This window comes from Hypomesus transpacificus, unplaced genomic scaffold, assembly GCF_021917145.1.
Source record: "Hypomesus transpacificus isolate Combined female unplaced genomic scaffold, fHypTra1 scaffold_84, whole genome shotgun sequence".
NCBI classification, from domain to species: domain Eukaryota; kingdom Metazoa; phylum Chordata; class Actinopteri; order Osmeriformes; family Osmeridae; genus Hypomesus; species Hypomesus transpacificus.
The window spans coordinates 94,694-121,840 of NW_025814038.1; the positions used below are offsets into that span (position 1 = coordinate 94,694).

The 27,147-nt window shown below is 51.7% G+C and overlaps 2 protein-coding genes across 4 annotated transcripts in view; both read left to right on the top strand.

Annotated features, from left to right (window-relative positions):
* LOC124466199 (protein unc-13 homolog B-like) overlaps positions 1-7,476 on the top strand; it is a 39,288-nt gene extending 31,812 nt beyond the window's left edge. The window contains exons 9-11 of the mRNA XM_047017936.1: positions 2-295; positions 414-504; positions 7,393-7,476. Of these exons, the coding sequence (XP_046873892.1) occupies positions 2-295; positions 414-504; positions 7,393-7,398 (391 nt within the window). The 3' untranslated portion in view covers positions 7,399-7,476. The remainder of the gene's footprint in view (position 1; positions 296-413; positions 505-7,392) is intronic.
* Positions 7,477-7,532: 56 nt separating this feature from the next.
* The window catches only part of unc13bb (unc-13 homolog Bb (C. elegans)), a 29,240-nt gene continuing 9,625 nt past the window's right edge, over positions 7,533-27,147 (top strand). For 2 of the 3 annotated variants that reach the window (XR_006955897.1, XM_047017935.1), the window contains exons 1-23: positions 7,533-9,990; positions 10,184-10,206; positions 11,009-11,055; positions 12,810-12,888; positions 13,207-13,212; positions 14,002-14,076; positions 14,649-14,868; positions 15,826-16,053; positions 16,313-16,454; positions 17,120-17,289; positions 19,297-19,412; positions 19,641-19,798; positions 20,449-20,599; positions 20,724-20,792; positions 21,036-21,125; positions 21,294-21,431; positions 21,714-21,844; positions 21,948-22,033; positions 22,942-23,068; positions 23,253-23,349; positions 24,562-24,705; positions 24,973-25,050; positions 25,216-25,293. Coding sequence is in view for 1 of the 3 variants with exons in the window: in XM_047017935.1 (XP_046873891.1) it covers positions 7,533-9,990; positions 10,184-10,206; positions 11,009-11,055; positions 12,810-12,888; positions 13,207-13,212; positions 14,002-14,076; positions 14,649-14,868; positions 15,826-16,053; positions 16,313-16,454; positions 17,120-17,289; positions 19,297-19,412; positions 19,641-19,798; positions 20,449-20,599; positions 20,724-20,792; positions 21,036-21,125; positions 21,294-21,431; positions 21,714-21,844; positions 21,948-22,033; positions 22,942-23,068; positions 23,253-23,349; positions 24,562-24,705; positions 24,973-25,050; positions 25,216-25,293 (4,911 nt within the window). In the remaining 2 variants the exon portion in view is untranslated. The remainder of the gene's footprint in view (positions 9,991-10,183; positions 10,207-11,008; positions 11,056-12,809; positions 12,889-13,206; positions 13,213-14,001; positions 14,077-14,648; positions 14,869-15,825; positions 16,054-16,312; positions 16,455-17,119; positions 17,290-19,296; positions 19,413-19,640; positions 19,799-20,448; positions 20,600-20,723; positions 20,793-21,035; positions 21,126-21,293; positions 21,432-21,713; positions 21,845-21,947; positions 22,034-22,941; positions 23,069-23,252; positions 23,350-24,561; positions 24,706-24,972; positions 25,051-25,215; positions 25,294-27,147) is intronic. The other variant, XR_006955898.1, reaches the window with a different exon arrangement.

Sequence of the window (27,147 nt, forward strand, 5' to 3'; positions counted from 1 at the left end):
GTCCGGTGGAAAGTAGTCGCTTCGGGTCGTCGGGAAACCTCAGCCAGATCAGCTCTCAGCTTAGTGAGACGGGTCAGGAGAGCGCAGGAGGCTCGGAGCTGGAAGAGTCTTTCCATTCCTATCACAGCTCCTCCGCCAAGGGGCAGCATCCTACCAATGGACACCTGCCCAGCAACGGTCATTCAGCTCTTGGGGAGGAAGAGATGCGCAAAGCCTCTCTGGAAATGGGCAAGGGCTTGAACGGCTCCATGAAGAAAGAAGCCCTAGTTGAGAAAAAGTCCAACAAACTACAGAGGTGAGTTGCAGTTCAGGACGCCATCTTATTATTTCATGTTGTCGACACAAATTACAGAGAAAAATGACAAGATGAATATGTCTCTATACTCTTTAAACACACTCTGTAACTGTCTCAGGTTTGAAGAGGGTGGACCTCCATTGCCCTTCTCCCCATCTCGAGTACGCTGGCTGAAGGCCATCAATAAAGTTAGGGTTCAGCTCCGGGAGGTAGGAAATTGTGTCCTGCTTATTCCTCCAGAGTCTCGTAATATCTCAAATGTTTTCACAGACACTGTTTTGCTTTATGACACCCCCTCCCCTCTCTCTCTAACCCCCACCTCTCATATCTTTTAGTGGATTGGTTGAGTTCCACCTTCTACAGTTGTGAGGGGGGAAAGTAACAAAAGATGATTTACTCTCTCTGTGTCAGCATCTCAGTACCTGGAATGTACACGTTGCAAAATGGTGTGTTGTATTCCATGATGGTACATTGTTAAGTCTTGGAAATATACAACGTTTACTCTGCGCCTTCCATCCCTTCTTTCTCCTTAACTATTTCCAGTTAATTTCACCTCTTGTCATGGTACCGTGTAATTTTGTGGTGATTGTCTTGCTTCTCTATATGGGGCTGAACACGTGTGCCAGAGATGCATCATTTGCATTAATGTATTGTTGAATCCGAAGGTGACATCCACACACACGCTCTATTCGTTCTCTTACAGCAACTTTGCCCTATTCTGTTAGTTATATTAATGTCTATTTAATAATCCAATGTTTTTTTTTAACGTTTTTTTTTCCGTATATTTCACAGGGACACACTTAAGTTTATTTGTTATCCTCCGTAGCTTTGCATCTATCCCTCTGCCTGCCGTGCCTGAGCTAATGGAGTGGTGAGTTGAGCCTCAGGGAGAGATGGAGAGCCTGAATGAGAGAGAGGCAGAGAGATTTGCAGGAGAGTAGGGTGAGAGAGATAGGGGAACAGAGAGAGAGAGAGAGAGAGAGGGACAGAGAGAGAGAGAGAGAGAGAGGGACAGAGAGAGAAAGAGACGGGGACAGAGAGAGAAAGAGAGGGGGACAAAGAGAGAGAGAGAGAGGGGGACAGAGAGAGAGAGACAGCGTGGGGTAAATTCAGAAGTACGGCTTCTGTGTTGTTTATTCCATTTTTCTTTTGCGTATTTGCAAAGGGAATGTAGGCCATGTTTTATCCTGTGATGGTGGTGATGCTCATTTTGGGGGAAAATGATAGTTGAAGAAGAAGAAGAAGGGGTTGCATGTACCGATGGTGAAACTAGTAAAGCACCAAAATATGCTAAGGTGCACGGGATTAACGGGGGAATGGCAATTCCACTACAGGGGCTTTCAGGACTTGAGTACGTTGGAGTGAAATGAGAGGGCTGCTCCTCTAAATCGCCTAAAAGGGTCCAGAATCCATTTTATATAATTATTTTTTATTTAAAGGCGGTCCACTCTGGCAAGCTCATTTTATCATTTAGCATTAGCATGCAAAGATCCTGTTTTTTTATTTTTTTTACAGGTCATGTGATGTAGACTGTGAGTGCTACGGCTCTATATGTCTTTTAGATTAAATGTAGTGTATTCATCTGTAGTACTGTACTGATGTTGTGTCTAATAAGGCACTTCATCAATCATACCCCAACCAATGGATGCCTAGTATAGCCTGGTCATAATAAACGGGTTAGAGCAGTAGAGCAGAGATCCATCCTGTAATTAACTGGTCCAGTTATGCGAGGGGGGGGGGGGGGGGTTGTCATGGAGAGCTGGGTTATCGAAGTTCTATTATGGGGATTGCTCTGTTAAGACTGGTTTGGGATGACTGTGTGAATGCCTGCTGATGGCAGCAAGGTATCTAGAGCCTCTCGGATCAAGGTGAAAACCATATAAGTATTATTTATTATGGAACATAGGGAGGCACTTAAGACACAAGGCTGCACCCTGACAAGGCTGTAATGAATTAGAACGAGACATTCATCAGTCGCAGGCGTGACAGAGAGGACGGGATAATGAATGGAAGCGGCGCTTCGTCAACAAAGGGGGTCCTGAGACACGTTTCGTGGAAGTTCCGAAATGGATATTGGCTCGTTCAGGACTGCGCCTCTGAGCAGGGGGGGGGGGGGGGCGGAGTGAATCGATATGTTTGGCATGCGTGTCTCGGTTATGAAGACAGAGAACAGAGAGGGGGACTGAGGACAGCGGGAGAGATAAAGAAGTGGAGAAAGAGAAGGAGAGGGAGGAATGGATGGAGTGTGGGAGGGGGGGGGGAGAGAGAACTGGCATTTTCACAGCTTCAGATTAGCTTTGTGGTGGAATACGTCGCCAGAGGACAGGAAGAGGGAGAGAGAGCAGAGAGAGAGAGAGAGAGAGAGAGAGAGAGAGAGAGAGAGAGGGGGAGACGGAGACGGAGACGGAGACGGAGACGGAGGGAGAGAGAGACAGAGAGCAGGGAGGGAGGGATGCTTAACTGAGAATGAACTGTCGTGTAAGCCTGCTCCACTCTCTTGCCCTGGTTGTGTTAAGAGGGGAGGGACGGCAATCCTCTCTGTCAGTATGAATGAACCACTAATCACCTGAAAGCCCAATTGGCACTGGTTTGTGCTTTAAATGCAGAGCATTGGACTAAATGGATTTTATAATATTTATATTTTTCACAAGAACAAACAAGACACATCCAGTGTCTAAATCTCCTGTCTTCATCTGCGGACCAGTTTCTCAGGGAACCTCTTCCATGTGAAGTGATACTTCTGTTGAGAAGTGTCACGCTGTTTTCCTCGATAGCTTTTTCGCCTACACGAGGTAAGGTTTATCTTTTACATATGGATTACATTTGTTTAGTCAGCGCGCAGTTCCAGCCAGTGCAGTCCACAGCCGTGATAACTTTTTTGAATATTGCATATCGACTGTAGATTAAGATATCATACTTTCCCCCCCTTTTTTGAAACAGATTAAGGCAGATTAAGTCCTTTTCACAAATGTCTCGGTTGCCGTCTGCATAAAATAACGATGCTGATCTCGAGTAGTTCAAGATAAGTGACTCAGACTTCGCTAAACAAAAAAAACGACAAGATTAAGGACCGTGGAATCAGAACCGTCAGACGAAGACGAGCAAAGCGAGGTTCTTTTTCTTCCAGGCCACAGAACCATAAAGCACAGAGAGAAAAGACAGAGCTGCGGGGCAGAGCCACGACACTCAGTCAAGCTCTACCCAGACTACAACCAGCCTGCCTTCCCCCCCCTCAGTCAAGCTCTACCCAGACTACAACCAGCCTGCCTTCCCCCCCTCAGTCAAGCTCTACCCAGACTACAACCAGCCTGCCTTCCCCCCCTCAGTCATGCTCTACCCAGACTACAACCAGCCTGCCTTCCCCCCCTCAGTCATGCTCTACCCAGACTACAACCAGCCTGCCTTCCCCCCCTCAGTCAAGCTCTACCCAGACTACAACCAGCCTGCCTTCCCCCCCTCAGTCATGCTCTACCCAGACTACAACCAGCCTGCCTTCCCCCCCTCAGTCAAGCTCTACCCAGACTACAACCAGCCTGCCTTCCCCCCCTCAGTCATCCTCTACCCAGACTACAACCAGCCTGCCTTCCCCCCCCTCAGTCATGCTCTACCCAGACTACAACCAGCCTGCCTTCCCCCCCTCAGTCATGCTCTACCCAGACTACAACCAGCCTGCCTTCCCCCCCTCAGTCATGCTCTACCCAGACTACAACCAGCCTGCCTTCCCCCCCTCAGTCATGCTCTACCCAGACTACAACCAGCCTGCCTTCCCCCCCTCTCGGTCAGGTCAGGTTACTGACGAGCCCCTGGTCAGGACTGGAACATGGAGTAGCACTGGCTGCCCGGGCGGCTGTAGACGGGGCAGTGGTCACCAGAAGCTTGCTTTACAGTTAACAGTACATTTTTTGTTCATTTTTAGCATGCGATTCAATCTGACACGACATGTATAAATAGTGCAAGGTCAAGGTTCAAAAGTGCAACAGTTCTGACAGTGTTTTCGGTGGTCAGAATTAAGGAACGGTCTGTGTTTACAACCGTTAGTGTGGGACCCACTTAAAATGACTTGTGTCCGTCTTACGGTATCTATATTGCCAATATGCAGTATTTCACACCAGAAAAGCCATTTAATTTAGGTATCCGGACTGCCAGAATGTCACGGAAAATTGATTATAGAGCAGAAATGGCAAAAGAAATGTTGGTTCTAATTGGAAGTCTAATGCTCCAGTTGGTTATCTGATTCCTGACCGTTTAAACTCCTCCTCAATTTATCCATCTGCCGTCGTTTGGCCTGACATCCCAATGGCCCTCAGCAGCTCCTTCTAAATGTCCATCACTAATAACCCCCTGAGTCCTCCGGGCAGTTCTTAGTGGTTTGCATGATTACGCTGTCTGCCAGCCTTGCTCTTATCATGCTAATGCACACCTCATGTCTCCGAGTTATTCTGAACAGAGGTTAAACCTGCAGTGGAAGGGTAGGCTAATGAAGTTTTCTTCGTGAACTCTCTCTCGTGCTCACTATCGAACCCTCACTCCCTCTCTCTCGTGCTCACTATCGAACCCTCACTCCCTCTCTCTCGTGCTCACTATCGAACCCTCACTCCCTCTCTCTCGTGCTCACTATCGAACCCTCACTCCCTCTCTCTCGTGCTCACTATCGAACCCTCACTCCCTCTCTCTCATGCTCACTATCGAACCCTCACTCCCTCTCTCTCATGCTCACTATCGAACCCTCACTCCCTCTCTCTCATGCTCACTATCGAACCCTCACTCCCTCTCTCTCATGCTCACTATCGAACCCTCACTCCCTCTCTCTCGTGCTCACTATCGAACCCTCACTCCCTCTCTCTCGTGCTCACTATCGAACCCTCACTCCCTCTCTCTCGTGCTCACTATCGAACCCTCACTCCCTCTCTCTCGTGCTCACTATCGAATTGCAGGAGTAACGTCTATCAACTAGATTCTAACATTTTGGTCTATCTGGCGTAAGGAAAGTTAGAATTCCTGGACTGTTGAAGACACGAGGAGCCTAAACCTTTTTTAAAGGTCACATGCAATTTGGTTTCTATATTTCTGAAATTGTTCTATTCTGTTGTATAGGATTTAATCATATTATATTGAGTGTAGTTACGTGTGTAAAGACAGAAATTATCCCATAAATTCATTTTTCACTGTCAATTATCAACTTTAGGCTCTCTGCCAAAGTCTGTCTTTTCAAAAACAAAGTCACATTGGAGCCCATGTCTGCCATAAATCCATTTGTTAGAGTAACAGACAAAACTGTCCTGGAATTTCAATGATGCTCCATCGCTTCTGTTTGAGTAAAATCAACATTTGTCACACATGGGAAAATAGTTCTTCTTACGTTGGTAATGTAGTTCTGTAGGTAATGTGTCTGTCATGGCTGCCAGAACAGAAAAAAACCAGAGCAGAGAGATGATGAAAAGGATTCTAAGTTTAACGTATGTAGGGGGTTTTGTCCACCTGCAATAGAAAGTTTTATTAGAATTTTATCAGTAAATGTTTAGTTATCTAATTCCCTCCAGTCACGTTGATGCAGTTTACTACCCTAAAAAGTTCAAGTTAAGTCCTTTTACTTAAGGTACAACTTCAGTACATTTACATTTAGTAATTTAGCAGACACTTATCCAGAGAGACTTACATGAAGTACAGGGACATTCCCCCCGAGGCAAGTAAGGTGAAGTGCCTTGCCAAAGGACACACCGTCATTTGGCACAGCCGGGAATCGAACCAACAACCTTCTGATTTAATAGCCTGAATCCCTAACCGCTCAGCCAGCTGACCCCCGTAACATGTAACATATAAAGAAAATATATTTTGGTAAGAGACCCTCTAAGAGTTGTGTATCAACACAGACGGCTCAGTGCCAGTGGAATGTCCATTTCTATATTTGGAGTGCCCAGATATTTTCCAGCCAACTCTTTAATTTATTTTATAACGTTACCTATCGCAGCTTTAAATTGACACCAAATGATGTGTGAGGGATGGTCGGAGGAGGAAGGAGGGAGCGACTGGTTAAAACGACCCCACTGTCACTTTGTCAGACAAAAGAGGCAACAACCTGCGGAAATTGGCCGGCACTAATTCACATCGGGGATCCAGTTGAACAACATAATAGCTCCCAGGAGAACAGGGTGACATGTCACTCTGTTCCCCTGCTGCTGACTGGACCAGCGCGGTACAGCAAGCACGTTTAGCACACGATTATGCTGTCACAGAGCTGGTTACTGTGGATACTAGAATACAGTCCTCTGGAGCAGACGATGGTGTGTGTGTTTCCTATAATAATATAAATCATCACCTGATTTGTCTGTGTGAAAAAGCATTTCAACTGATACCTATATGAGTAGATTTGTGTTTCAGGTTATATGTACACAGATGTCGGCAAATATGTTATGGATATAGGATATTGGACCAGTGAGTCATGTCATTCATTAGATTTCCAGGATCCTGGCATTTAGGAGTCTTATGCAGGGGTGAAGGGCCACTGCAATCTCAAGTCATCCAGCTGCTGTATGAATGTACATGCTTGTGTGTGCTGGTGTGTGGTCGCAAGAATGACACCGACCTCCAGGAGAGAATTGAGCTGTCATCTAATTACAAAGCTGTCTCTTCGCTGCTTCGTAATGATAGAGTTCACGCCAGCTGTGTGCTGGCCAATCCGCACAAGGCTTCTGTGTACGTGCGAAAAGGAGTCAGACAAACTCAAAAACATTTGACCACTTGGTATATAAAGCTGTAGCCACAATGGCTCAATTAAATCACGTTACTGCCATCACAATGTCATGCAAGCCATTATAACAGCTGGAGTTTGCAGTGTTCTCTCTCTCTGTGCTTTCTGTTCTGTTAGACTGATCAATTAGCAAACGGATAAGGAATATTTGGGATTGTATTCTAAGAGAAGTCTTATTCATTGTATATCAGTGATCCAAATGTGAAACGTGAGAAATGCCAATAACTAGAAATAGGTAAATAAAAAAGGCATTTAGGTCTTTTGAATAATGGTTTTGACGTTTACTTCAAAGTCAGTGTAGCTCTCTCTCTCTCCTCTCTCTCAGGATGTGTCTTTTCTATCTTACCAGTCATGAAAATATAGGTGATGTGAGGAGATCAATGGCCTCCCTCTCAGGATGTTGTCAGTTCCCTATCTGCTCTGAGGCGTAAGGTGCTGGTCAGTCCCTCAGGGAGACCAGCCAGCCAGACACAGTCCCCGGTGTCTGGAATGTTCTCCACCAGTCACCTCAGGGAAGATGGAGCCGACAACACAGAGCTATCTCCAACCAAACCGGCCAAGAGGAAGGAGCCGGGTCAGAAGAGAGCCCAGACCCAGAGCCCCAAGGTGAGGCGAAACAGCAAGAGGAAGCTGCAGAGGTTTCCGGAAGGTCAAGGGGAGATTTCCCCACGTCGCCCCCAGCCCAGCCCCTCGGAGATGGGGCAGGACGCGTTCATCTGTGGCCTCAACAAAGACCTCTCCGCTGGGAAGATTACAGGCATGCGCCCCCTACCCAACGGACACAGCCACACCGGGACTCGCACGGTCTCACGCACACCTGCCCTGGGTGGGCTGGAGGTGGATCTGGAGGGCTACGTCGACGCCGCCTGTACCCTCCGAACCAATGGCCCCAGTGCAGATCTCAGTGACCTCACTCCCTCTGGGGAAAGCTCTGATTGCCAAGACGGGATAGGGGTGGTGGACCTTCTAGACATCCCACACGGGCCCAGCGAGGAGGAGGACGAAGAGGAGGAGGAGGAGGCGGCGGAAGAAGGATCCGGAAACATAGTCGAACACATCCTTAAAGAACTCCGGGGGATCAACAAGATCCAGGAGGAGATTTCGGACCTGCGTCTCTACCTGTCCTCGGTGCGCGGCTCCGTGGACGAGGTGTCCTGCTGCGTAGACGCCGTGCTCAGCGAGATCGGGGATCTCTACTCGGGCGCCTCGGCCGCGCCCCAGCTCCAGCCTCCTCAAAGACCCAGGACCAGGCGCGGGAGCCTGGGCAGACAGAACGCCCTGGTGGCCCTCGACAGGAGAGCCACCAGCCCGCCGTTGGCTCACCTGGACTGGGACAGAGACCCGGTCCACGAGCCTCCACGAGCGTCCCCCAAGCAGTGGAAGGAGAGGCCTTCCTCACGCCACCCGGAACCGACCGACCTGGAGCACTCGGACCAGAGCTCGGGCGTGCCTCGCTCCGGCGCCGGAGACCCGGCCAGTCTCTCCATCTACAGCCAGGAGTGCCCCAGCACCAGCACCCTGTCCTCCTGCCAGAGTTCCAGCTGCCTTGAGAGGGACGCCTGGTACGGCTCGGGCTCTGCCGGGACCTGGCGGGGAAGCTGGGCCTCCGCCGGCATGCAGCACAGCGTGAGCGGGGAGACGGGCTGGAGCGAGGAGGACTTCCGCTCCCGTCTCGACAGCGGGGAGGAGGTGGGGTCGTGCGGGGAGCCGGGGGGCTGGGACCGCTACGCCAGGGAGGAGACCAGCAGCACACCTGGCCCGTCGTCGGCCAACAGCGGCAGCTCTGAGCACCTGTCCCTGCTGTTTGGGCAGCACCAGCGCCAATCCAACTCCCCCTCCAGCTCGTCCAGCCTGCAGGATTGGAGGCCGGCCAGGCTGCATGGAGGGATCGGGCAACAGGAGTGCGACTGCTCCGCCAACTGCCCTTACTCGCGTAGCTCCGGTTACCACACCGTGGACGCCTACGCCGACGAGCTGGGCAGCGGACCGCAGTCCCGGAGCCTGAGTCGCTCCACCGTGCTGCTCACCGACTGCGACGACGGCTACCTGGACCCGCCGGCGCCCTACCTGGACCGCTGCCCGTCCCCCGCCGACACCCTGGACGCGGGCTCAGCCGAGAGCCTGGAGGGGGCGTGGCTGGAGCCGGGTGGGGCTGGAGACGAAGAGGCGGGTTGGGGGTCGTCGGAGGCGGCCAGCCCTCGCCCCGAGGAACCCCGCCCGGCGGAGACGACGGCGGGCTTCGACGTGAAAAGCATCGGCAAGGCCGTTCTCACCTTCAAGTCGGCGCTCAAGGGCGCTCTGAGGAAGCTGGAGGGCTCCGGCCCGGAGTGTCCCAGGGACGACGGGCAATCGGAGGCGGCGGCGGCGGCGTCACCAGCCAGATGCTCGTCCGAAACGAGCGCGCCACAGCACTCGGAGACACGCCTGCCGTCCTCTCAGCCCCGTCCCGCCTCGCCGCTGGAAGAACCCAGCGAGGCCTCCGTCTATGTGGACTGCAGGCAAGCCCAGGAGGAACCCACCGGCTCCCCGCACGCCTCCCCTGTCAGCCAGTCCCTCTGCACCCCTACCGAGTACCATTCCCTGGAGCTCTCTGACAGCCGAGGGCAGGGCCAGACGGATGGGGAGCTGTCCAACCCAGACCTGACGCCGGACTATAGCCCAAGCAGACAGGTGCCAAGGCCTGGGCCGGGAGGACTGTCCGACCACACGTTAGAAGGACGGTCGCCTGGGCACAGCCCGGTACAGCCCATGTCCAGTCCAGGGCCAGTGGGGTTAAGTTCAATAGGAGAAGCGCGTGAGTCAGATCAAACGGAGGTCAGTCCGTTGGATCCGAGCCACAAGGAACGACTAGCTAATTTCAAGCGTATTCTGAAGGAGAAGAGACAAACCAGGCGCAGGCTGTCCAAAACTCAGGGTTCCACTTTCTCTGAAGACGAGTTCAACCCAGGTACAACCGGTTCTTCATTCGCCTATTGACAAACCCAGAAAAGGCCCCAGAAATAGTCTTGATGCACCATAGCACTCAGAATAGCTTGATAATGCCTTAATGGCATGAACGTTGTTTGTGATCGGTTAATCTATACCTGCCCTACTAACTAAAACTGAATCTGTTTATTTGATTATTTAATTTTTTCTTACAGAAAGCAGCAGAGAAGAGGATCAGGTTTCAACTTAACTCCACTTCAGTCATGTTGTTTTATTGTTCCGTTGTTTTACTCTTGTTCGGTTATGTTACAATGTTTTATTTTCTTTTTTGCGTATTTTTTTTTCCTTGTGTGTCTGTATGGTATGCATGGAGCATGTGAACTTTCTGTTCCCTTGTTAGGCATCAATTTCACCTGCTGCTGTGCAGATCGCTGTCATGAGTTTGAGTTTGGCTCTTGTGGAATGTATATAATTATTAGATGACCATATGACACTTACAGTAACTTTACCCTTAAACACGAGCTGGGGGAGTAACTGTCCCTGACATCGTTGGGATCAAGAGAATAGCCAGTGTGGTGTTTTGACGAGGTCTATGTTGACAAAAAATTTAAAAATATTCAGTCTGGTTCCCTCAGAATTTTCTGAACATTTTAATTTTTGGTAAGTGAATTTTACTGTTCGAATTTGAACAATCTGAATTTCCGAACGTTGCATTTTTGCAAAAACAAAATTGGGCCTTAAATATTTTGTCCCAAACAGATGTACCATAGACTACATAGAGTGCTGATCTACTTAGAAACCATTTTTGGAACCAGCCTACGGATCACACAGTATTTATTGTATCATGTGATGCTTCCTTTATCAACCTATACGTTTTGGGGGGCAAAGCTCCAACCATACTTCCCTCAGTAGCATTACGTAACGAAGGTGAAACTTAACCAACCCATCGCAAGTCTCCTTATGTGTCACCCTGTTTGGTGATCTGTCGTCATACATTTACACAGAGTGCCTGAATGTCAACTGTGTTTGTTACTCGGCAGGTTCGTGATGAAGGACCTAACGGCAGACAAGCCTGGGTCAAACCAGGGTGAGTGAAGCCCTACCTGTCTGTCAGTCAGAGTTCAACAGGAAAGACGTGCGCCTAACTGACCGCACTTAGTAATAGTAGTTCATGCAATCTGCTCATGTCTCATGCCATAATTGGAGATTCGAACCTTTGACCGATCTGCAGTCAAATGCTCTAACCACTGAGCTAAGTCTCCCTCCCTCCCTCCCTCTCTCCATCTCTCCCTCCCTCCCTCCCTCCCTCTCTCTCTCTCCATCTCTCCCTCCCTCCCTCCCTCTCTCCATCTCTCCCTCCCTCCCTCCCTCTCTCCATCTCTCCCTCCCTCTCTCTCTCTCCATCTCTCCCTCTCTCTCTCCCTCCCTCCCTCCCTCCCTCTCTCCATCTCTCCCTCCCTCCCTCCCTCCCTCTCTCTCTCTCCATCTCTCCCTCCCTCCCTCCCTCTCTCCATCTCTCCCTCCCTCCCTCCCTCCCTCTCTCCATCTCTCCCTCCCTCTCTCTCTCTCCATCTCTCCCTCTCTCTCTCCCTCCCTCCCTCCCTCCCTCTCTCCATCTCTCCCTCCCTCCCTCCCTCTCTCCATCTCTCCCTCCCTCCCTCCCTCTCTCCATCTCTCCCTCCCTCCCTCTCTCCATCTCTCCCTCCCTCCCTCCCTCTCTCCATCTCTCCCTCCCTCCCTCCCTCTCTCCATCTCTCCCTCCCTCCCTCCCTCCCTCCCTCTCTCCATCTCTCCCTCCCTCCCTCTCTCCATCTCTCCCTCCCTCCCTCCCTCTCTCCATCTCTCCCTCCCTCTCTCTCTCTCCATCTCTCCCTCCCTCTCTCCATCTCTCCCTCCCTCCCTCCCTCCCTCTCTCCATCTCTCCCTCCCTCCCTCCCTCCCTCTCTCTCTCTCCATCTCTCCCTCCCTCCCTCCCTCCCTCCCTCCCTCTCTCCATCTCTCCCTCCCTCTCCCTCCCTCCCTCCCTCTCTCCATCTCTCCCTCCCTCTCCCTCCCTCCCTCTCTCCATCTCTCCCTCCCTCCCTCCCTCCCTCTCTCCATCTCTCCCTCCCTCCCTCCCTCCCTCCCTCTCTCCATCTCTCCCTCCCTCCCTCTCTCCATCTCTCCCTCCCTCCCTCCCTCTCTCCATCTCTCCCTCCCTCTCTCTCTCTCCATCTCTCCCTCCCTCTCTCCATCTCTCCCTCCCTCCCTCCCTCCCTCCCTCCCTCCCTCCCTCCCTCTCTCCATCTCTCCCTCCCTCCCTCCCTCCCTCCCTCCCTCCCTCTCTCTCTCTCCATCTCTCCCTCCCTCCCTCCCTCCCTCTCTCCATCTCTCCCTCCCTCCCTCCCTCTCTCCATCTCTCCCTCCCTCTCTCTCTCTCCATCTCTCCCTCTCTCTCTCCCTCCCTCCCTCCCTCCCTCTCTCCATCTCTCCCTCCCTCCCTCCCTCCCTCTCTCCATCTCTCCCTCCCTCCCTCTCTCCATCTCTCCCTCCCTCCCTCCCTCTCTCCATCTCTCCCTCCCTCCCTCTCTCCATCTCTCCTTCCCCCCCTTCTTCTCTCCATCTCTCCCTCCCTCTCTCTCTCCATCTCTCCCTCTCTCTCTCCCTCCCTCCCTCCCTCCCTCTCTCCATCTCTCCCTCCCTCCCTCCCTCCCTCCCTCTCTCCATCTCTCCCTCCCTCCCTCTCTCCATCTCTCCCTCCCTCCCTCCCTCCCTCCCTCCCTCCCTCTCTCTCTCTCTCTCTCTCTCTCTCTCTCTCCGTCTCTCCCTCTCTCTCTCCCTCCCTCTCCCTCTCCTCCCCAGAGGAGGAAGTGGGATGTTTGGGATCGACAGCATGCCGGACCTCCGCAAGCGGAAGCCCATCCCATTGGTCAGCGAAGTGGTGAGTTCTGCTTCCCCCCCCCCCCCCGTTTTCCAGCGTCAAACTGCTTTTTCTCCTTGGCGTCACCAGCATCTGGTGACCCTGTCACTGTCAAGGTCATGTATAAATACAAATATTAAAAAATAACAAAACTAAACAGGTGTGGGGTTTTTACGTTTTGGGTCAAAATATTGATTGAGATGATGAGTTTAGAGTACCAGGATTCATCCGTGTGAGACGAGTGTGTATTCAGTCTTCTGATCTCTCTCTCCCTCCTCTCCTACACCCCCTAATTGTCCCCCCACAACTCTCTTGATCGCAATCTCTCTCCTTGGTCAGGCTATGGTAAGTGGATAGAGCACAGACGCCCCTCTCTTCAGTCTTCCAAAACAAGACAATACTGAATATCAAGTAGGACAAACGGCACCGCTTGTTTTTGTACCTCATGCAACTACAAGTGACACACACGGCTAGTGAGGCCCTGTGTGGGTCATCCTCTGTCTTGTGTCCATTTGAACCGTTGATCCCATTTGTATCCCAGCTGAATTTGTTCCTACTTGATACGGTAAAAGAGTTTCACCACACAAACTTCCATCTTCCCCTGTCCTTTTGGGTTTTATTCCTTTTTGTTTTACATGCCGAGGCATGTTCAGACCATCACTCAAAGACTCTGGGTGGAATCTTCCTTTGCGCACACACACACACACACACGCACCCACTCCTACACAGACACACACACACACACGCACACACACACTCCTACACAGACACAGACACACACACACACACAGACACAAACTCACCTTTTCTTCCGACCTGTGTGTTGGGTTATGGCTCTGTTCTTCCCGTAGTCACCTCTAACCTGGAGTAACAGTCCTAGCTCCAGCCCCTACATTAGTGACCCCATCTAGCCACAGTAGGTGTTTAGCCTCAGTGGCTCTCTGTCTAGGCTGCTAACCAGGGGGGGGGGGGGGGTTCCTCACGCAAGCCTCTGGTAATATGATGTTAAACGTGGTTTCTGGTTTTGGGGGATGGTGGGGATTCCATCGGGTGAAGGTACAGGGGGGTACGGGGGGGGGAGTGTTGTTTTTGTTTGTGTCTGACTTGTCCTCTCGCCACCCCAACACCGTGCAGTCTCTGGTCCAGGCCAGGAAGGCTGGCATCACTTCCGCCATGGCCGCTCGCTCCTCCATCAAGGACGAAGAACTGGTGAGCACAGGAAGATGTTACTGTTTGTGCTTGCATGCCTTGGCTTCTGATTATCTGTTTTAAGCATGAGCAAGCTCCCAAAAAAACCCACTGATCCTCCCCTCTCTCTCTGCTCTGTTTTCCCCTCTTCCTCCTCCCCCTCGCTCTCCTCTACCTTCCCCTCACCCTCCACCTCCTCACCCTCCCTTCCCCTCACCCTCCACCTCCCCCTCCTCCCCCTCACCCTCCACCTCCACCACCTCCCCCTCACCCTCCTCCACCTCCCCCTCACCCTCCACCTCCACCACCTCCCCTTCACCCTCCTCCACCTCCCCCTCCTCCACCTCCCCCTCACCCTCCTCCCCCTCACCCTCCTCCACCTCCCCCTCCTCCACCTCCCCCTCACCCTCCACCTCCACCACCTCCCCTTCACCCTCCACCACCTCCCCTTCACCCTCCTCCACCTCCCCCTCACCCTCCACCTCCACCACCTCCCCCTCACCCTCCACCACCTCCCCCTCACCCACCTCCCCCTCACCCTCCTCCACCTCCCCCTCACCCTCACCCTCCACCTCCTCCCCGCCATCCTGCAGAAGAACCATGTCTACAAGAAGACCCTGCAGGCTCTCATCTACCCCATCTCCTGCACCACGCCCCACAACTTCGAGGTGTGGACGGCCACCACGCCCACCTACTGCTACGAGTGCGAGGGGCTGCTGTGGGGCATCGCCCGCCAGGGCATGCGCTGCTCCGAGTGCGGGGTCAAATGTCATGAGAAGTGCCAGGAGCTGCTCAACGCCGACTGCCTGCAGCGTGAGTGACGACCCTGGGGAGAGATGTAGAGGCAAGAGGCCCGGATAGAGGCTGGGGCTGGGGAAGAGGGTTCCTGGATAGAGGCTGGGGCTGGGGAAGAGGGCTCCTGGATAGAGGCTGGGGCTGGGGAAGAGGGCTCCTGGATAGAGGCTGGGGCTGGGGAAGAGGGCTCCTGGATAGAGGCTGGGGAAGAGGGCTCCTGGATAGAGGCTGGGGTTGTAGAGAAGCAGGAACCACCAGGGGGTGTTTAGGGGAAGAGGGTTCCTGAGGATTGACCCCTGAGTGTCCAGTGGGGCACAAGCACACAACCTTTGACCTTCGTAACCCCGTCATAAAACTCCTCATCCGCAGTGTTGTTCTTTTAAAAGCTTTATTCTGAGTCGTCATGGTAATGCAGGTTTTCTAGACTCCGCCCGTCATTGTGTTACCGAGACGACGCCTCGGAATTACAATGTCAACAATATTGACAGTTGGTGAATAAGTCATCGGTTCATCCGCAGTGGCTTTCAGGGCGTGTCATTTCTCTGACTGACAGCCTTGACATCCGTCCATGCTTTGTCAGCTGGGTTTGTGGCAGGAAAGCATCCTATTTGGATTATTTTCGGCTGCCTCATCACCATCTAATATTACAGCTGTCAGCACAGACTGGGCATCCATGTGTATTCTGTTGATTACAGGTTATGATTGATGTTGTATTAAAGACCATGAGGCGTCCTCCACCAGCTTTCCATCACTCAGGTGTCTCTCATATTGAAACAGAATCAGTATTTCTGAGATAACAGAAAGAGAGAGCTTCCCCCCCCCCCATTCCAAGGCCTTTTGGGATTAGTCCAGGATTGAAGAGCAATGTGATTGGAGCATTAAGAAGAGTACTTCCTGTAGTTTTGACTAGGCTACAGCCAGGACACAAAACCCAAGAGTCCCTAAAAACAGGTGTGTGTGTGTGTGTGGTTCTAGGTGCCGCGGAGAAGAGCTCAAAGCACGGGGCGGAGGATCGCACCCAGAACATCATCATGGCTATGAAGGACCGGATGAAGATCAGGGAGAGGAACAAGCCAGAGATCTTCGACGTCATCCGAGACGTGTTTGTCATCAGCAAGGCCATCCACGCCCAGCAGATGAAGACCATCAAGCAAAGTGTACTGGATGGGACCTCCAAGTGGTCTGCTAAGATTACCATAACAGGTACACACACACGCACACACTACTCATACATACACACACTTTAAGGAGTCAGATGGCTGAGCGGTGAGGGAGTCGGGCTAGTAATCAGAAGGTTAGCGGATCGATTCCCCGCCGTGCCAAATGACATTGTGTCCTTGGGCAAGGCACTTCACCCTACCTGCCTTGGGGGGAATGTCCCTGTACTTACTGTAAGTCGCTCTGGATAAGAGCGTCTGCTAAATGACTAAATGTAAATCCAATGAATTTCCCGTGTGTGTAGTGTTGTGTGCCCAGGGGCTCCAGGCCAAGGACAAGACAGGTTCCAGCGACCCCTACGTCACCGTCCAGGTGGGCAAGACCAAGAAGAGGACCAAGACCATCTACGGAAATCTCAACCCCGTCTGGGAGGAGAAGTTCCACTTGTGAGTATCTCCTGTCTGGCCCGAAGTAGAACTTGCATCTCCTTTTAAAACCCGATCTGGGAGGAGAAGATGAACTCGGAAGGGTCCTTTTCCTACATTTGGCAGCATCCTCTGAATCCTTGATACATTCACTCCTCCAAGCCGGAGTAGCTTGATCTCTGTTGCCTGGAGGGCTGACTGGATGATGCGGGACTAAAGACGGTAGGTTTTCTCTTCCTGGCTGGAGCGTGGACTGAGGTCTGGTCGAGGGAGATGATCAGACTGAATTCAGATGTGCTGCTAAGCAGGCCAGGCCTTTGCCCCGAGCTGTCTGGATGGTCTCAGCAAGGAGCAACCTACTTTCAAATGTCACTCACTGTCTGTGTGCTCCCTCTTCTCTGTCTCTCTCTATGTCTGTCTGCCTGTCTGTCTCTCTGCCTGTCTGTCTCTCTGCCTGTCTGTCTGTCTGTCTGGACCCTGGAAATCAGAGACTCTTTTACTGGGGTTCCACAGAACAAAGCTTTCCTTTTTGAATCACTTCGAATAAAAAACACTATACAAACAGTGAAGCACACTTTTATTATTATTAAAAGAAAGATGCTTAATCAGTATGTGATACTGTAAACACATAGTACCCTCAACTAGTTTTTTGACTTGACATGTTCCTTGTTTGTTTTTCCCGACAGTGAGTGTCACAACTCTTCAGACCGCATCAAGGTGCGCGTGTGGGATGAGGACGACGACATCAAGTCCCGCGTCAAGCAGCGTCTGAAGAGGGAGTCAGACGACTTCCTGGGTCAGAGCATCATCGAGGTGCGCACCCTCAGTGGAGAGATGGACGTCTGGTACAACCTGGGTCAGTACCGCGACCTTCGACCTCTCTGTGACCCCCCAACCTGTGTCACCTCCCTCCTCCCTCCTCTCTCTCGCACTGCCGTTTTCCCCCACCGATCCCAACATAACCTATCACTCTATCTTTGTTATTCTCCATTTCTCTCTCTCTCTTTGTGTGTTATTCTCCATTTCTCTCTCTCTTTGTGTGTTATTCTCCATCTCTCTCTCTCTCTTTGTGTGTTATTCTCCATTTCTCTCTCTCTTTGTGTGTTATTCTCCATTTCTCTCTCTCTTTGTGTGTTATTCTCCATTTCTCTCCGTCTTTGTGTGTTGTTCTCTATTTCTCTGTCCTCTCCTCTCACTTTCTTTTTCTCTCATCTCGCTCTCTCTTCAGTCTCTCTCTCTCTGTCTGTAGTCCTGTCTGTGTTTGCATCAACCTCATTACTGTCGTTTTTCTGGCCAGAAGGGCCATTTTTCTTGCCCAATTACCCGGGCGAGGAGTGGCCCCGAGGCCTGGACTTGCCCTGGATGAAAAACACTGTCCTCCCTTTCTCCTCCCCCCTACCGTGTGTTCCCTGTAGGCCACTCACCCTCGGGACTCTCTCCCCTCCCTCTCTTCCACCTCTCTCCCCCCTCTCCCTCTCTCCCCCTTCTCTCTCTCCTCCCTCTCTCCTCTCCCTCTCTCCCCCCCTCCCCCCTCTCTCCCCCTTCTCTCTCTCCTCCCTCTCTCCTCTCCCTCTCTCCCCCCCCTCCCCCCTCTCTCCCCCTTCTCTCTCTCCTCCCTCTCTCCTCTCCCTCTCTCCCCCCCTCTCTCCCCCCCCCTCTCTCCCCCCTCCTCTCCCCTCCCTCTCTCCCCCCCCCTCCCCCCTCTCTCCCCCTTCTCTCTCTCCTCCCTCTCTCCTCTCCCTCTCTCCCCCCCCCTCCCCCCCTCCTCTCCCCTCCCTCTCTCCTCGTCTGCTGCCCCAGTCTGCTATCATTCTCGGCTTGCTTCATCCTCTCACTCGACCACGGGTTTCCATCCCTCTCTCGTCTCTTCTTTAAGTGTTTGTCTCTCGGGGCAGAGGGGAGAGTGTCGTTGAAAAGGTTTTTTTCCACACACACGTCAAGTTGCCTTTTCTGTTTAGTTGTGAATACTTTGCGGGAGATGATAGATTCCCCCTCCTGAGGGGCTTCTTGCTCTCTGTCTCCCCTCCCTTTCTCTCTCTTCACCTAATGACAGGCAGCCTTTCAGGGATGCTTCCCTATCTGTGATGAACTTTCCTCACCAGCAAATGGGATTCTCGACATCCGTAATGTGTGTCTGTGTGTATGAACCGTTACATGTGTTTTTTTTTCTTTCTTTCTTCCGGAGCGACGGGCGTCAGCTGTGCGTGTTTAATCACAACTTTGTGAAATTGACTCCACCGTTCTCAGCCCAGCTCAAACAAATCTTAAAAACATGCTCTTGCATTCTGAAAGTGTTTGAAGTGGGAAGGTGTGTGTGTGATATCCCATTTTACACCGTGCTCTCCATAAACAGCGGACAGATTAATCTTAGACAAGTTCTGCTTTGGCTACAACTGCTCTCCTCTTTTTCTCGTTTCTCCTCTCCTCCCCCTCCCCTCTCCTCCACCGCTAAAGAGATCCTCCTTGATTATCATGTAGAACACTCCAGTCGTAAATCGACCACCCCGGCGACACGTACAAATTACCCTAATAATGGTGCCTGTCACGGGAAATAGGCGGGGTTGAGCTGCCGAACGCGGATCCTTCCAGAATAGCTCAGGCTCGAGTGTCCTCGGTCATGAGGAGCACTTCCCCACACACTGCCCTCCCGGTCGGCCTCCCCCCCACCCCTCCTCGCAGCCGACCGCTAGCACAACGCAAACACAAAATGGCCGACGTAACCGTGGCACACACAGAGCTCCAGGAAGCTCACGAGGGAGTTGATCAGCCTTTAAGTTGGCACTACATTGTCAGACCTGGTCTCAGGCTGTTGGTTTGAGTCTGAGGTGATGAACTGCGTGTGTGTGTGTGTCTGTGTGCACAGAGAAAAGGACGGACAAGTCTGCTGTTTCCGGAGCCATCCGTCTGCAGATCAGTGTAGAGATCAAGGGAGAAGAGAAGGTGGCCCCCTACCACGTCCAGTACACCTGCCTGCATGAGGTAAACACATGTAACCATCTCCAGTACACCTGCCTGCATGAGGTAAACACATGTAACCATCTCCAGTACACCTGCCTGCATGAGGTAAACACATGTAACCATCTCCAGTACACCTGCCTGCATGAGGTAAACACATGTAACCATCTCCAGTACACCTGCAGTCCCTGGCATCGTTGACGGCACATACTCTGTTAAATCCCTCTGACACTGAGGTTCTCTGTCCCCCAGAATCTGTTCCACCACTCGACGGACGTGCTGGGCATGGTGAGGATCCCAGAGGCCAAGGGGGACGAGTCCTGGAAGGTCTACTTCGACGAGGTGGCCCAGGAGATCGTGGACGAGTTTGCCATGCGCTACGGCATCGAGTCCATCTACCAGGCCATGACGTAAGGCTGTGGGGACGCTTTCTCCTCCGCCCATCTTTTCAACCTCTTTCACCCCTCCCGCCCTCCCTGCCCTCCCCCCCACTTCTCTCTGATATAGAACGGCCATTTGGTTTGGTACCCCCCCCCCCCCCATGGCCTTCAGATGAAGGAGAACCCTCCTAGTGTTGGCAGGATGGATATGTCTCCGTGGAGTGTCGTTCTCCATACAGATGCTCGTTAACGGGGCCCATCACTCAGGGCAAGCACACTCAGACAGCCATCCCTCACCCGGAATGGGGCAGGGGGGACCGGTGGGCGGCGCGAAACGAGCGCCTCACCTCCCAGGGTTCATCCGGTGGAGGCAGGGACCCTGGAGAGGGCGCCTAGCGAGCCAAACATGCCCGTCCTTGTGTTCCGCGTGTGTCTCTCATACGGATGATTTGCTCCCTGCTGTATAATGAGAAAGAACATACACGTTAGCGGTTAAACAGGTTGTCGTGAACACTGGATGTCACAAAGCTTGCTTCCCTAAACCAACAGATTACATTTTCAGGCCAAAATTCCATTGCGGTTCTCCCAGTTTGGCTCGCTCAGCAGCGCCCTCTACTGGTAGAGATGTTTCGGTAAACTTCCGGGCCCTCACAGTATGTTTTTTCTTGTCTGTTTTCCAGGCATTTCGCCTGCTTGTCGTCTAAGTACATGTGTCCTGGCGTCCCCGCTGTGATGAGCACCCTGCTGGCTAACATCAACGCCTTCTACGCCCACACCACCGCCTCCACCAACGTCTCCGCCTCCGATCGCTTCGCCGCCACCAACTTCGGGGTAACTCCTCCTGGCCATCGCGGCCCGCGCCCTCCAAACAGGGGGGGAGGGGTGTTTCTGCTGCGTGTCTGCCTGTGATGCCAGCTTCAACTGCTCCTCTGTCTCTCTCTTTCCCTCCCAACAGAAAGAGCGCTTCGTCAAGCTTCTGGATCAACTGCACAACTCGCTGCGCATCGACCTGTCTACGTACAGGGTGAGCTGGGGGGGCGGTTTGGTTGGGTTTGGGTCCTCTGGTGTTCTGACTGAGGTTCTGACACCGTTAGGGAGTCAGGGAGTCAGATGCCGGTTCGACTCCCGGCCATGCCAAATGATGTTGTGTCCTTGGGCAAGGCACTTCACCCTACTTGCCTCGGGGGGAATGTCCCTTTACTGACTGTAAGTCGCTCTGGATAAGAGTGTGTACTAAATGTAAATGTTCTCATCCTCCGTTCTCCAGAACAACTTCCCTGCCAGCAATAAGGAACGCCTCCAGGACCTCAAGTCTACTGTGGACCTCCTGACCAGCATCACTTTCTTTAGGATGAAGGTGTGCTTCGCCACATAAGACCACCTCTTTTCTTCCTAAAAGTGTGATCTTCCCTTTGGGCAGCAGCACGGTGCCTGTGACAGTTGTGCAGGCGAAAGCGAAGCCTGACGTGTTTGCGATTGATAACAGCACTCCGTGTTGAGCCCTTTGTCTCCCTCTGGTGGTCAGGTCCAGGAATTGCAGTCCCCTCCTCGGGCCAGTCAGGTGGTGAGAGACTGTGTCAAGGCCTGTCTCAACTCCACCTACGACTACATCTTCAACAACTGCCAGGAGCTGTACAGCCGCCAGTACCAGCCCCTGGACTCTGTGAGTCTGACTAACAGGCCCCTCTGAAGACACAGTGTAGACAAGCAGCAGAGATTACTCTTCTAATACTAGGAATGTAACGTTGACAGACCCGCGCTGTAGGTGACCTCCCAGGGGGGCGAAATCAGCGGGTGTTGTGCCCAACAGTAACAGAAGTCATGCAGTAGCAGTGTACTGTGTTTGCGAGTATCGAGGATTCTTCTTGCTGTTGTTGTTGATGCTCTTGTTGTTGTTGATGCTGTTGTTGTTGTTGTTGTTGATGCTGTTGTTGTTGTGATCCAGAACAAGGAGGAAGTTCCTCTGGAGGAGCAGGGCCCGAGCATCAAGAACCTGGACTTCTGGCCCAAACTCATCACCCTCATCGTCTCCATCATAGACGAGGACAGGAACTCTTACACACCTGTCCTCAACCAGTCAGTACACACACACCGCATCAAAACTTTACACACACACACCTTAACAAAACACCACACACACACACACGTAAGTGTGTCTAATGCTGGTATGTCCTGGCAGGTTTCCCCAGGAGCTGAACGTGGGGAAGGTGTGTGCTGAGGTGATGTGGACGCTGTTCGCCCAGGACATGAAGTACGCCATGGAGGGTGAGTCTTTCCTGATGACTGGTCTGGGTCCAGAAATCCTGGGTTTACCTAGCCTGGGTCCAGAAATCCTGGGTTTACCTAGTATGGGTCCAGAAATCCTGGGTTTACCTAGTCTGGGTCCAAAAAGCCTGGGTTTACCTGGCCTGGGTCCAGAAATCTTGGGTTTGTACGTGTCTGTTCTTCCATCTGCGATCTCTCTTCGGTCTCATACCCTCCTGTCTCCTCATCTCCTGTCTCCCAGTCATGGATAACGTTGAGCACTACCAGTGGCTCCAGGGTGAGCCTGTCTGTAGTTTCCTAGTCTGTAGACTAACCCTAACACAGACTGTAGATATAGTACACCTCCAGTACCTGTGTTTGCGTAGCCAAAGCAGCCCGAGTTAAAACACTGTGATACCATCCCACAATTTGATGATTAAAAGCCGTAAACGACAAGACGATCCACTAAGTGTGATTCCGGTAGACGGTAAACGTTCATTCCTTGCATGCTCTGTCTCCTCTACACATCCACGCTCGTTACCGTGCGCTCCAGCCCCCTCCATGTTCAGCCGGCGCGGGCAGACCTTCTACGCCGGTAAGGGTGTCACCTCCATCCCATAATACCTCCCGCTGTCCTCCCTCTCCCCAAAGGAGAACCTGACGAAAGTTTACTGTATGTCAGCGCTGGGCAGAGAGGTCAGATCTGTCTGGTCCTGACCTCATCAGTCCTCCACAGGAGTCATCTGCTGAGCTGCTGCTGGGTGGGGGGACTGTGGACACACACACACACAGACACCACACACACACACACACACACCTACACACACACACACAGACACCACACACACACACACACACACCTACACACAGACACACACACACACACACACACAGCTGTCAGTCACGCTCTGTCCTGTGTGTCTCCACAGAGCATGAGAAGCAGCGGCTGTGTAAGAGTGCAGACTACATGAACCTGCACTTCAAGGTCAAGTGGCTCTACAACGAGTACGTGAAAGACCTGCCCAGTTTCAAAGGAGTCATCCCAGACTACCCATCGTAAGTGCCAACCACGCCGCTCGAAAAAAAACGCCACCAAAACGCACAAAGAATCCGGTTTCTGTAACCGATCGTCGATCAGAAGGGTTTCAGACAGGGACTGAATCCGATCGATGCGGTTTAGAGACTTGAAGTGGTTCTTGGATTGGGCCTGACCAGTGCTGGTGTTTGGTTCCTGGGGCAGGTGGTTCCTGCAGTTTGTGCTGCAGTGGCTGGACGAGAACGAGGACGTGTCCATGGAGTTCATGCATGGAGCCCTGGAGAGAGACAAGAAGGACGGAGTAAGTACCACAGTACTGTCACCTCTAGTACCACAGTACTGTCACCTCTAGTACCACAGTACCATCACCTCTAGTACCACAGTACTGTCACCTCTAGTACCACAGTACCATCACCTCTAGTACCACAGTACCGTCACCTCTAGTACCACAGTACCATCACCTCTAGTACCACAGTACTGTCACCTCTAGTACCACAGTACCATCACCTCTAGTACCACAGTACTGTCACCTCTAGTACCACAGTACCATCACCTCTAGTACCACAGTACTGTCACCTCTAGTACCACAGTACCATCACCTCTAGTACCACAGTACTGTCACCTCTAGTACCACAGTACCATCACCTCTAGTACCACAGTACCGTCACCTCTAGTACCACAGTACCATCACCTCTAGTACCACAGTACTGTCACCTCTAGTACCACAGTACCGTCACCTCTAGTACCACAGTACTGTCACCTCTAGTACCACAGTACCGTCACCTCTAGTACCATAGTACCATCACCTCTAGTACCACAGTACTGTCACCTCTAGTACCACATTACCATCACCTCTAGTACCTCAGTACTGTCACCTCTAGTACCACAGTACTGTCACCTCTAGTACCACAGTACTGTCACCTCTAGTACCACAGTACCATCACCTCTAGTACCACAGTACTGTCACCTCTAGTACCACAGTACTGTCACCTCTAGTACCACAGTACCATCACCTCTAGTACCACAGTACTGTCACCTCTAGTACCTCAGTACTGTCACCTCTAGTACCACAGTACTGTCACCTCTAGTACCACAGTACTGTCACCTCTGGTACCACAGTACTGTCACCTCTAGTACCACAGTACTGTCACCTCTGGTACCACAGTACTGTCACCTCTGGTACCACAGTACCGTCACCTCTAGTACCATAGTACTGTCACCTCTAGTACCACAGTACCATCACCTCTAGTACCACAGTACTGTCACCTCTGGTACCACAGTACTGTCACCTCTGGTACCACAGGCCTATTGGGATCATCCGAGGTTAAATCTATTTTATTAGTCATTCTGAAGATGCAACCTTTGTAAAAAAGGAAGATGCAAAAATAATTAATCCCGAGAAACATATATAGTAGTGGGAGGGATTTGAACCTGCGACCTCTTGATCCACTGTCAAATGCTCTAACCACTGAGCTTACCTATGAGTTGTTTGTCTCCCCGTGTCCTGGTCCAGTTCCAGCAGACGTCTGAGCACGCTCTGTTCTCCTGCTCCGTGGTGGACGTGTTCACACAGCTCAACCAGAGCTTCGAGATCATCAAGAAGCTGGACTGCCCCGACCCCAAAGTCATGGCCCATTACAGCCGCCGCTTCGCCAAGGTTGGGCGCACACACACACACCACACACACACCACACACACCCCACACACACCCCACACACACCACACACCACACACACACACACACACGCCACACACACATCTTCTTGTCACACTCTGGACACTCTGGTCTCAGTCAGCACTCATCACACCGTGCAGTGTCCATAATTCGACCCTGTAAATTATTGTGAGTGATTTTTTGAAAAGCCCTCATATGGAGTCTGTTTTGAGTGCCGCACACCAAACACGTCTGGTTTCTCCCGTGCAGACTATTGCCAAAGTTCTTCTGCAGTACAGTGCCATTCTCACCAAGAGCTTCCCTGCCTACTGTGACAAAGAGAAGATAGTAAGTTTTTATCCCTCTTCTTCCGCTGCAGCGTGTCATTAGTCCTGCCTTACAGGTGACTGATCAGTCTCTCTTTCCCTCTCTCTCCCTCTCTCTCCCCCTCTCTATCTCTATCTCTCTCTCCTCCTCTCTCTCTCCCTCTCCCACTCTCTCCTTCCTTCCCAGCCCTGCGTTTTGATGAACAACGTTCAGCAGTTGAGGATCCAGCTGGAGAAGATGTTTGAGTCCATGGGTGCCAAACAGGTGGGTGGACCCTGGGAGCAGACGGCAGTCTGTGCCGACCTCTGACCCCCAGGGTGCTGGGCTGGGCCAGTGGTGCCCGTGTTGAGACTGAGGGGCCCTGTGTCGTGGAGGCCCCTGTGTCTACGGCTGGACCGCCCTGTCCTGAAGACCTCCAGGGTCTCCAGGAGATAAGCCCACAGACACTGCTCCATCCAGCGAACCTGCACACTCTTTCTGTCTGTCTCTCTTTCCACCTCCCCCTCCTCTCCCTCTTTCTGTCTCTCTCTCTGTCTGTCTCTCTGTCGATCTCTCTCTCTTTCTCTCTCTCTCTGTGTCTGTCTCTGTCTGTCTCTGTCTCTCTCTGTCTCTCTCTGTGTGTCTCTCTCTCTCTCTCTCTCTCTCTCTCTCTCTCTCTCTCTCTCTCTCTCTCTCTCTCTCTCTCTCTCTCTCTGTGTCTCTCTGTCTCTCTGTCTCTCTCTCTCTCTCTGTCTCTCTCTCTCTGTTTCTATCCATGATGTAAAGAAGCTGGAGGTCCAGATGTTGTGATTACAGGCCTCCCAGATGGGCTGGCTTGCTTATCCTCGGAATCTCACTTCCTTTTAACTGTAGATTATCTGACATTGTCTTGTGTCCGGTCCTGGACAAGATTATGGACATTGTGCCTGTCTCTTGTCTCTCCTCCAGATTGCCACAGAGGAAGCAAGGGTAGGTAGAGGTGGTCTGTGTGATTTAGGAGAAAATGGGAACAATGGATTATCGCAAAGAGCATTAGGCCAGATGTGCTTTGAATCTAAAACTCCACATTCTAGGCTGAAACATTCCATCCTCATGTTTGATGTCAGGTGATAGATAACAAAGCAGTAGATCAATACCTTCTACACGATTAGCCCATCCCTGGATAATGGACTAAAGTGTTGCATTGCTATTTGGTCCACCGGTGATTAAATTACATCCTTTTAAGAATTATTTTGTATAGCCAAGCAAAGCCATGCAGCCTTAAGGTCATCTTCGACCTTTCCTTAGTGTGTAGAATCACCACGAATTGCCTCTCAAACGTGTGTTTGTGTCAATAGGAAATGCTTGGTGTGGAGTAGTTGAGACATGCTCCTGTGTTGCAGTTAGATGTTCGCTTTCTTTAGAATTAGTTTTGTTAGTGGCTGTAAGCCCCTGTAGATGTATCAATACTTCATAAGAGGCTTGAGATTCATGGTGTTTTTCTCATACTGAAGAGAGATACGGAAGATATGGTGGAAGAGGAGGAGGAGGAGGAGGAGGAGGTGGGTGTAACCAGATGTTGACCAGTTGTCTCATGATATTACCATGGGTGATATTGACCCAATGACTTAACCTCCATCTGGTCATCAGGTCTTATCTGAGGACCGGGAGGTGAGAACTCTGTTGGGTGTAGTATCACACTTAGCCTAGCCTAGCTCCTCTAGTGATTTAAGCCATTGAACTTGACCTAGCCTAGCCAGGGGCCTCTAGTGAAATATGTAGTTGAACGTAGCCTAGCTTAGCCTAGCGCCTCTCGTGCCTTTTAGCATTGATCTTTTCCTAGCCTAGTTCCTCCAGACACTGTAGTCAATTCACACAGTTATTAACTAGCTCATCGTTCATTCTCTCTGTACATCTCTGTGGTGCTTGGAAGAAAATCGAAGGTTTTGACCTGTTATAGTGAACTACATTCATATGATGAAGCCAGTACCCTTTTATGAATTTTTTATTATTATTGTTGAGTAAGTGTCGTTGCTTAGAAAGGTACTTGAATCCAGCAGTCGTTTGCGTTTCCAGGAGTATGATGAACAGATTAGCGACGGCTTCTGTCTTGTTTGAGTCCAAGTTCACGGTGCAGAGCGTGGAGGCTGACAGGCGAGC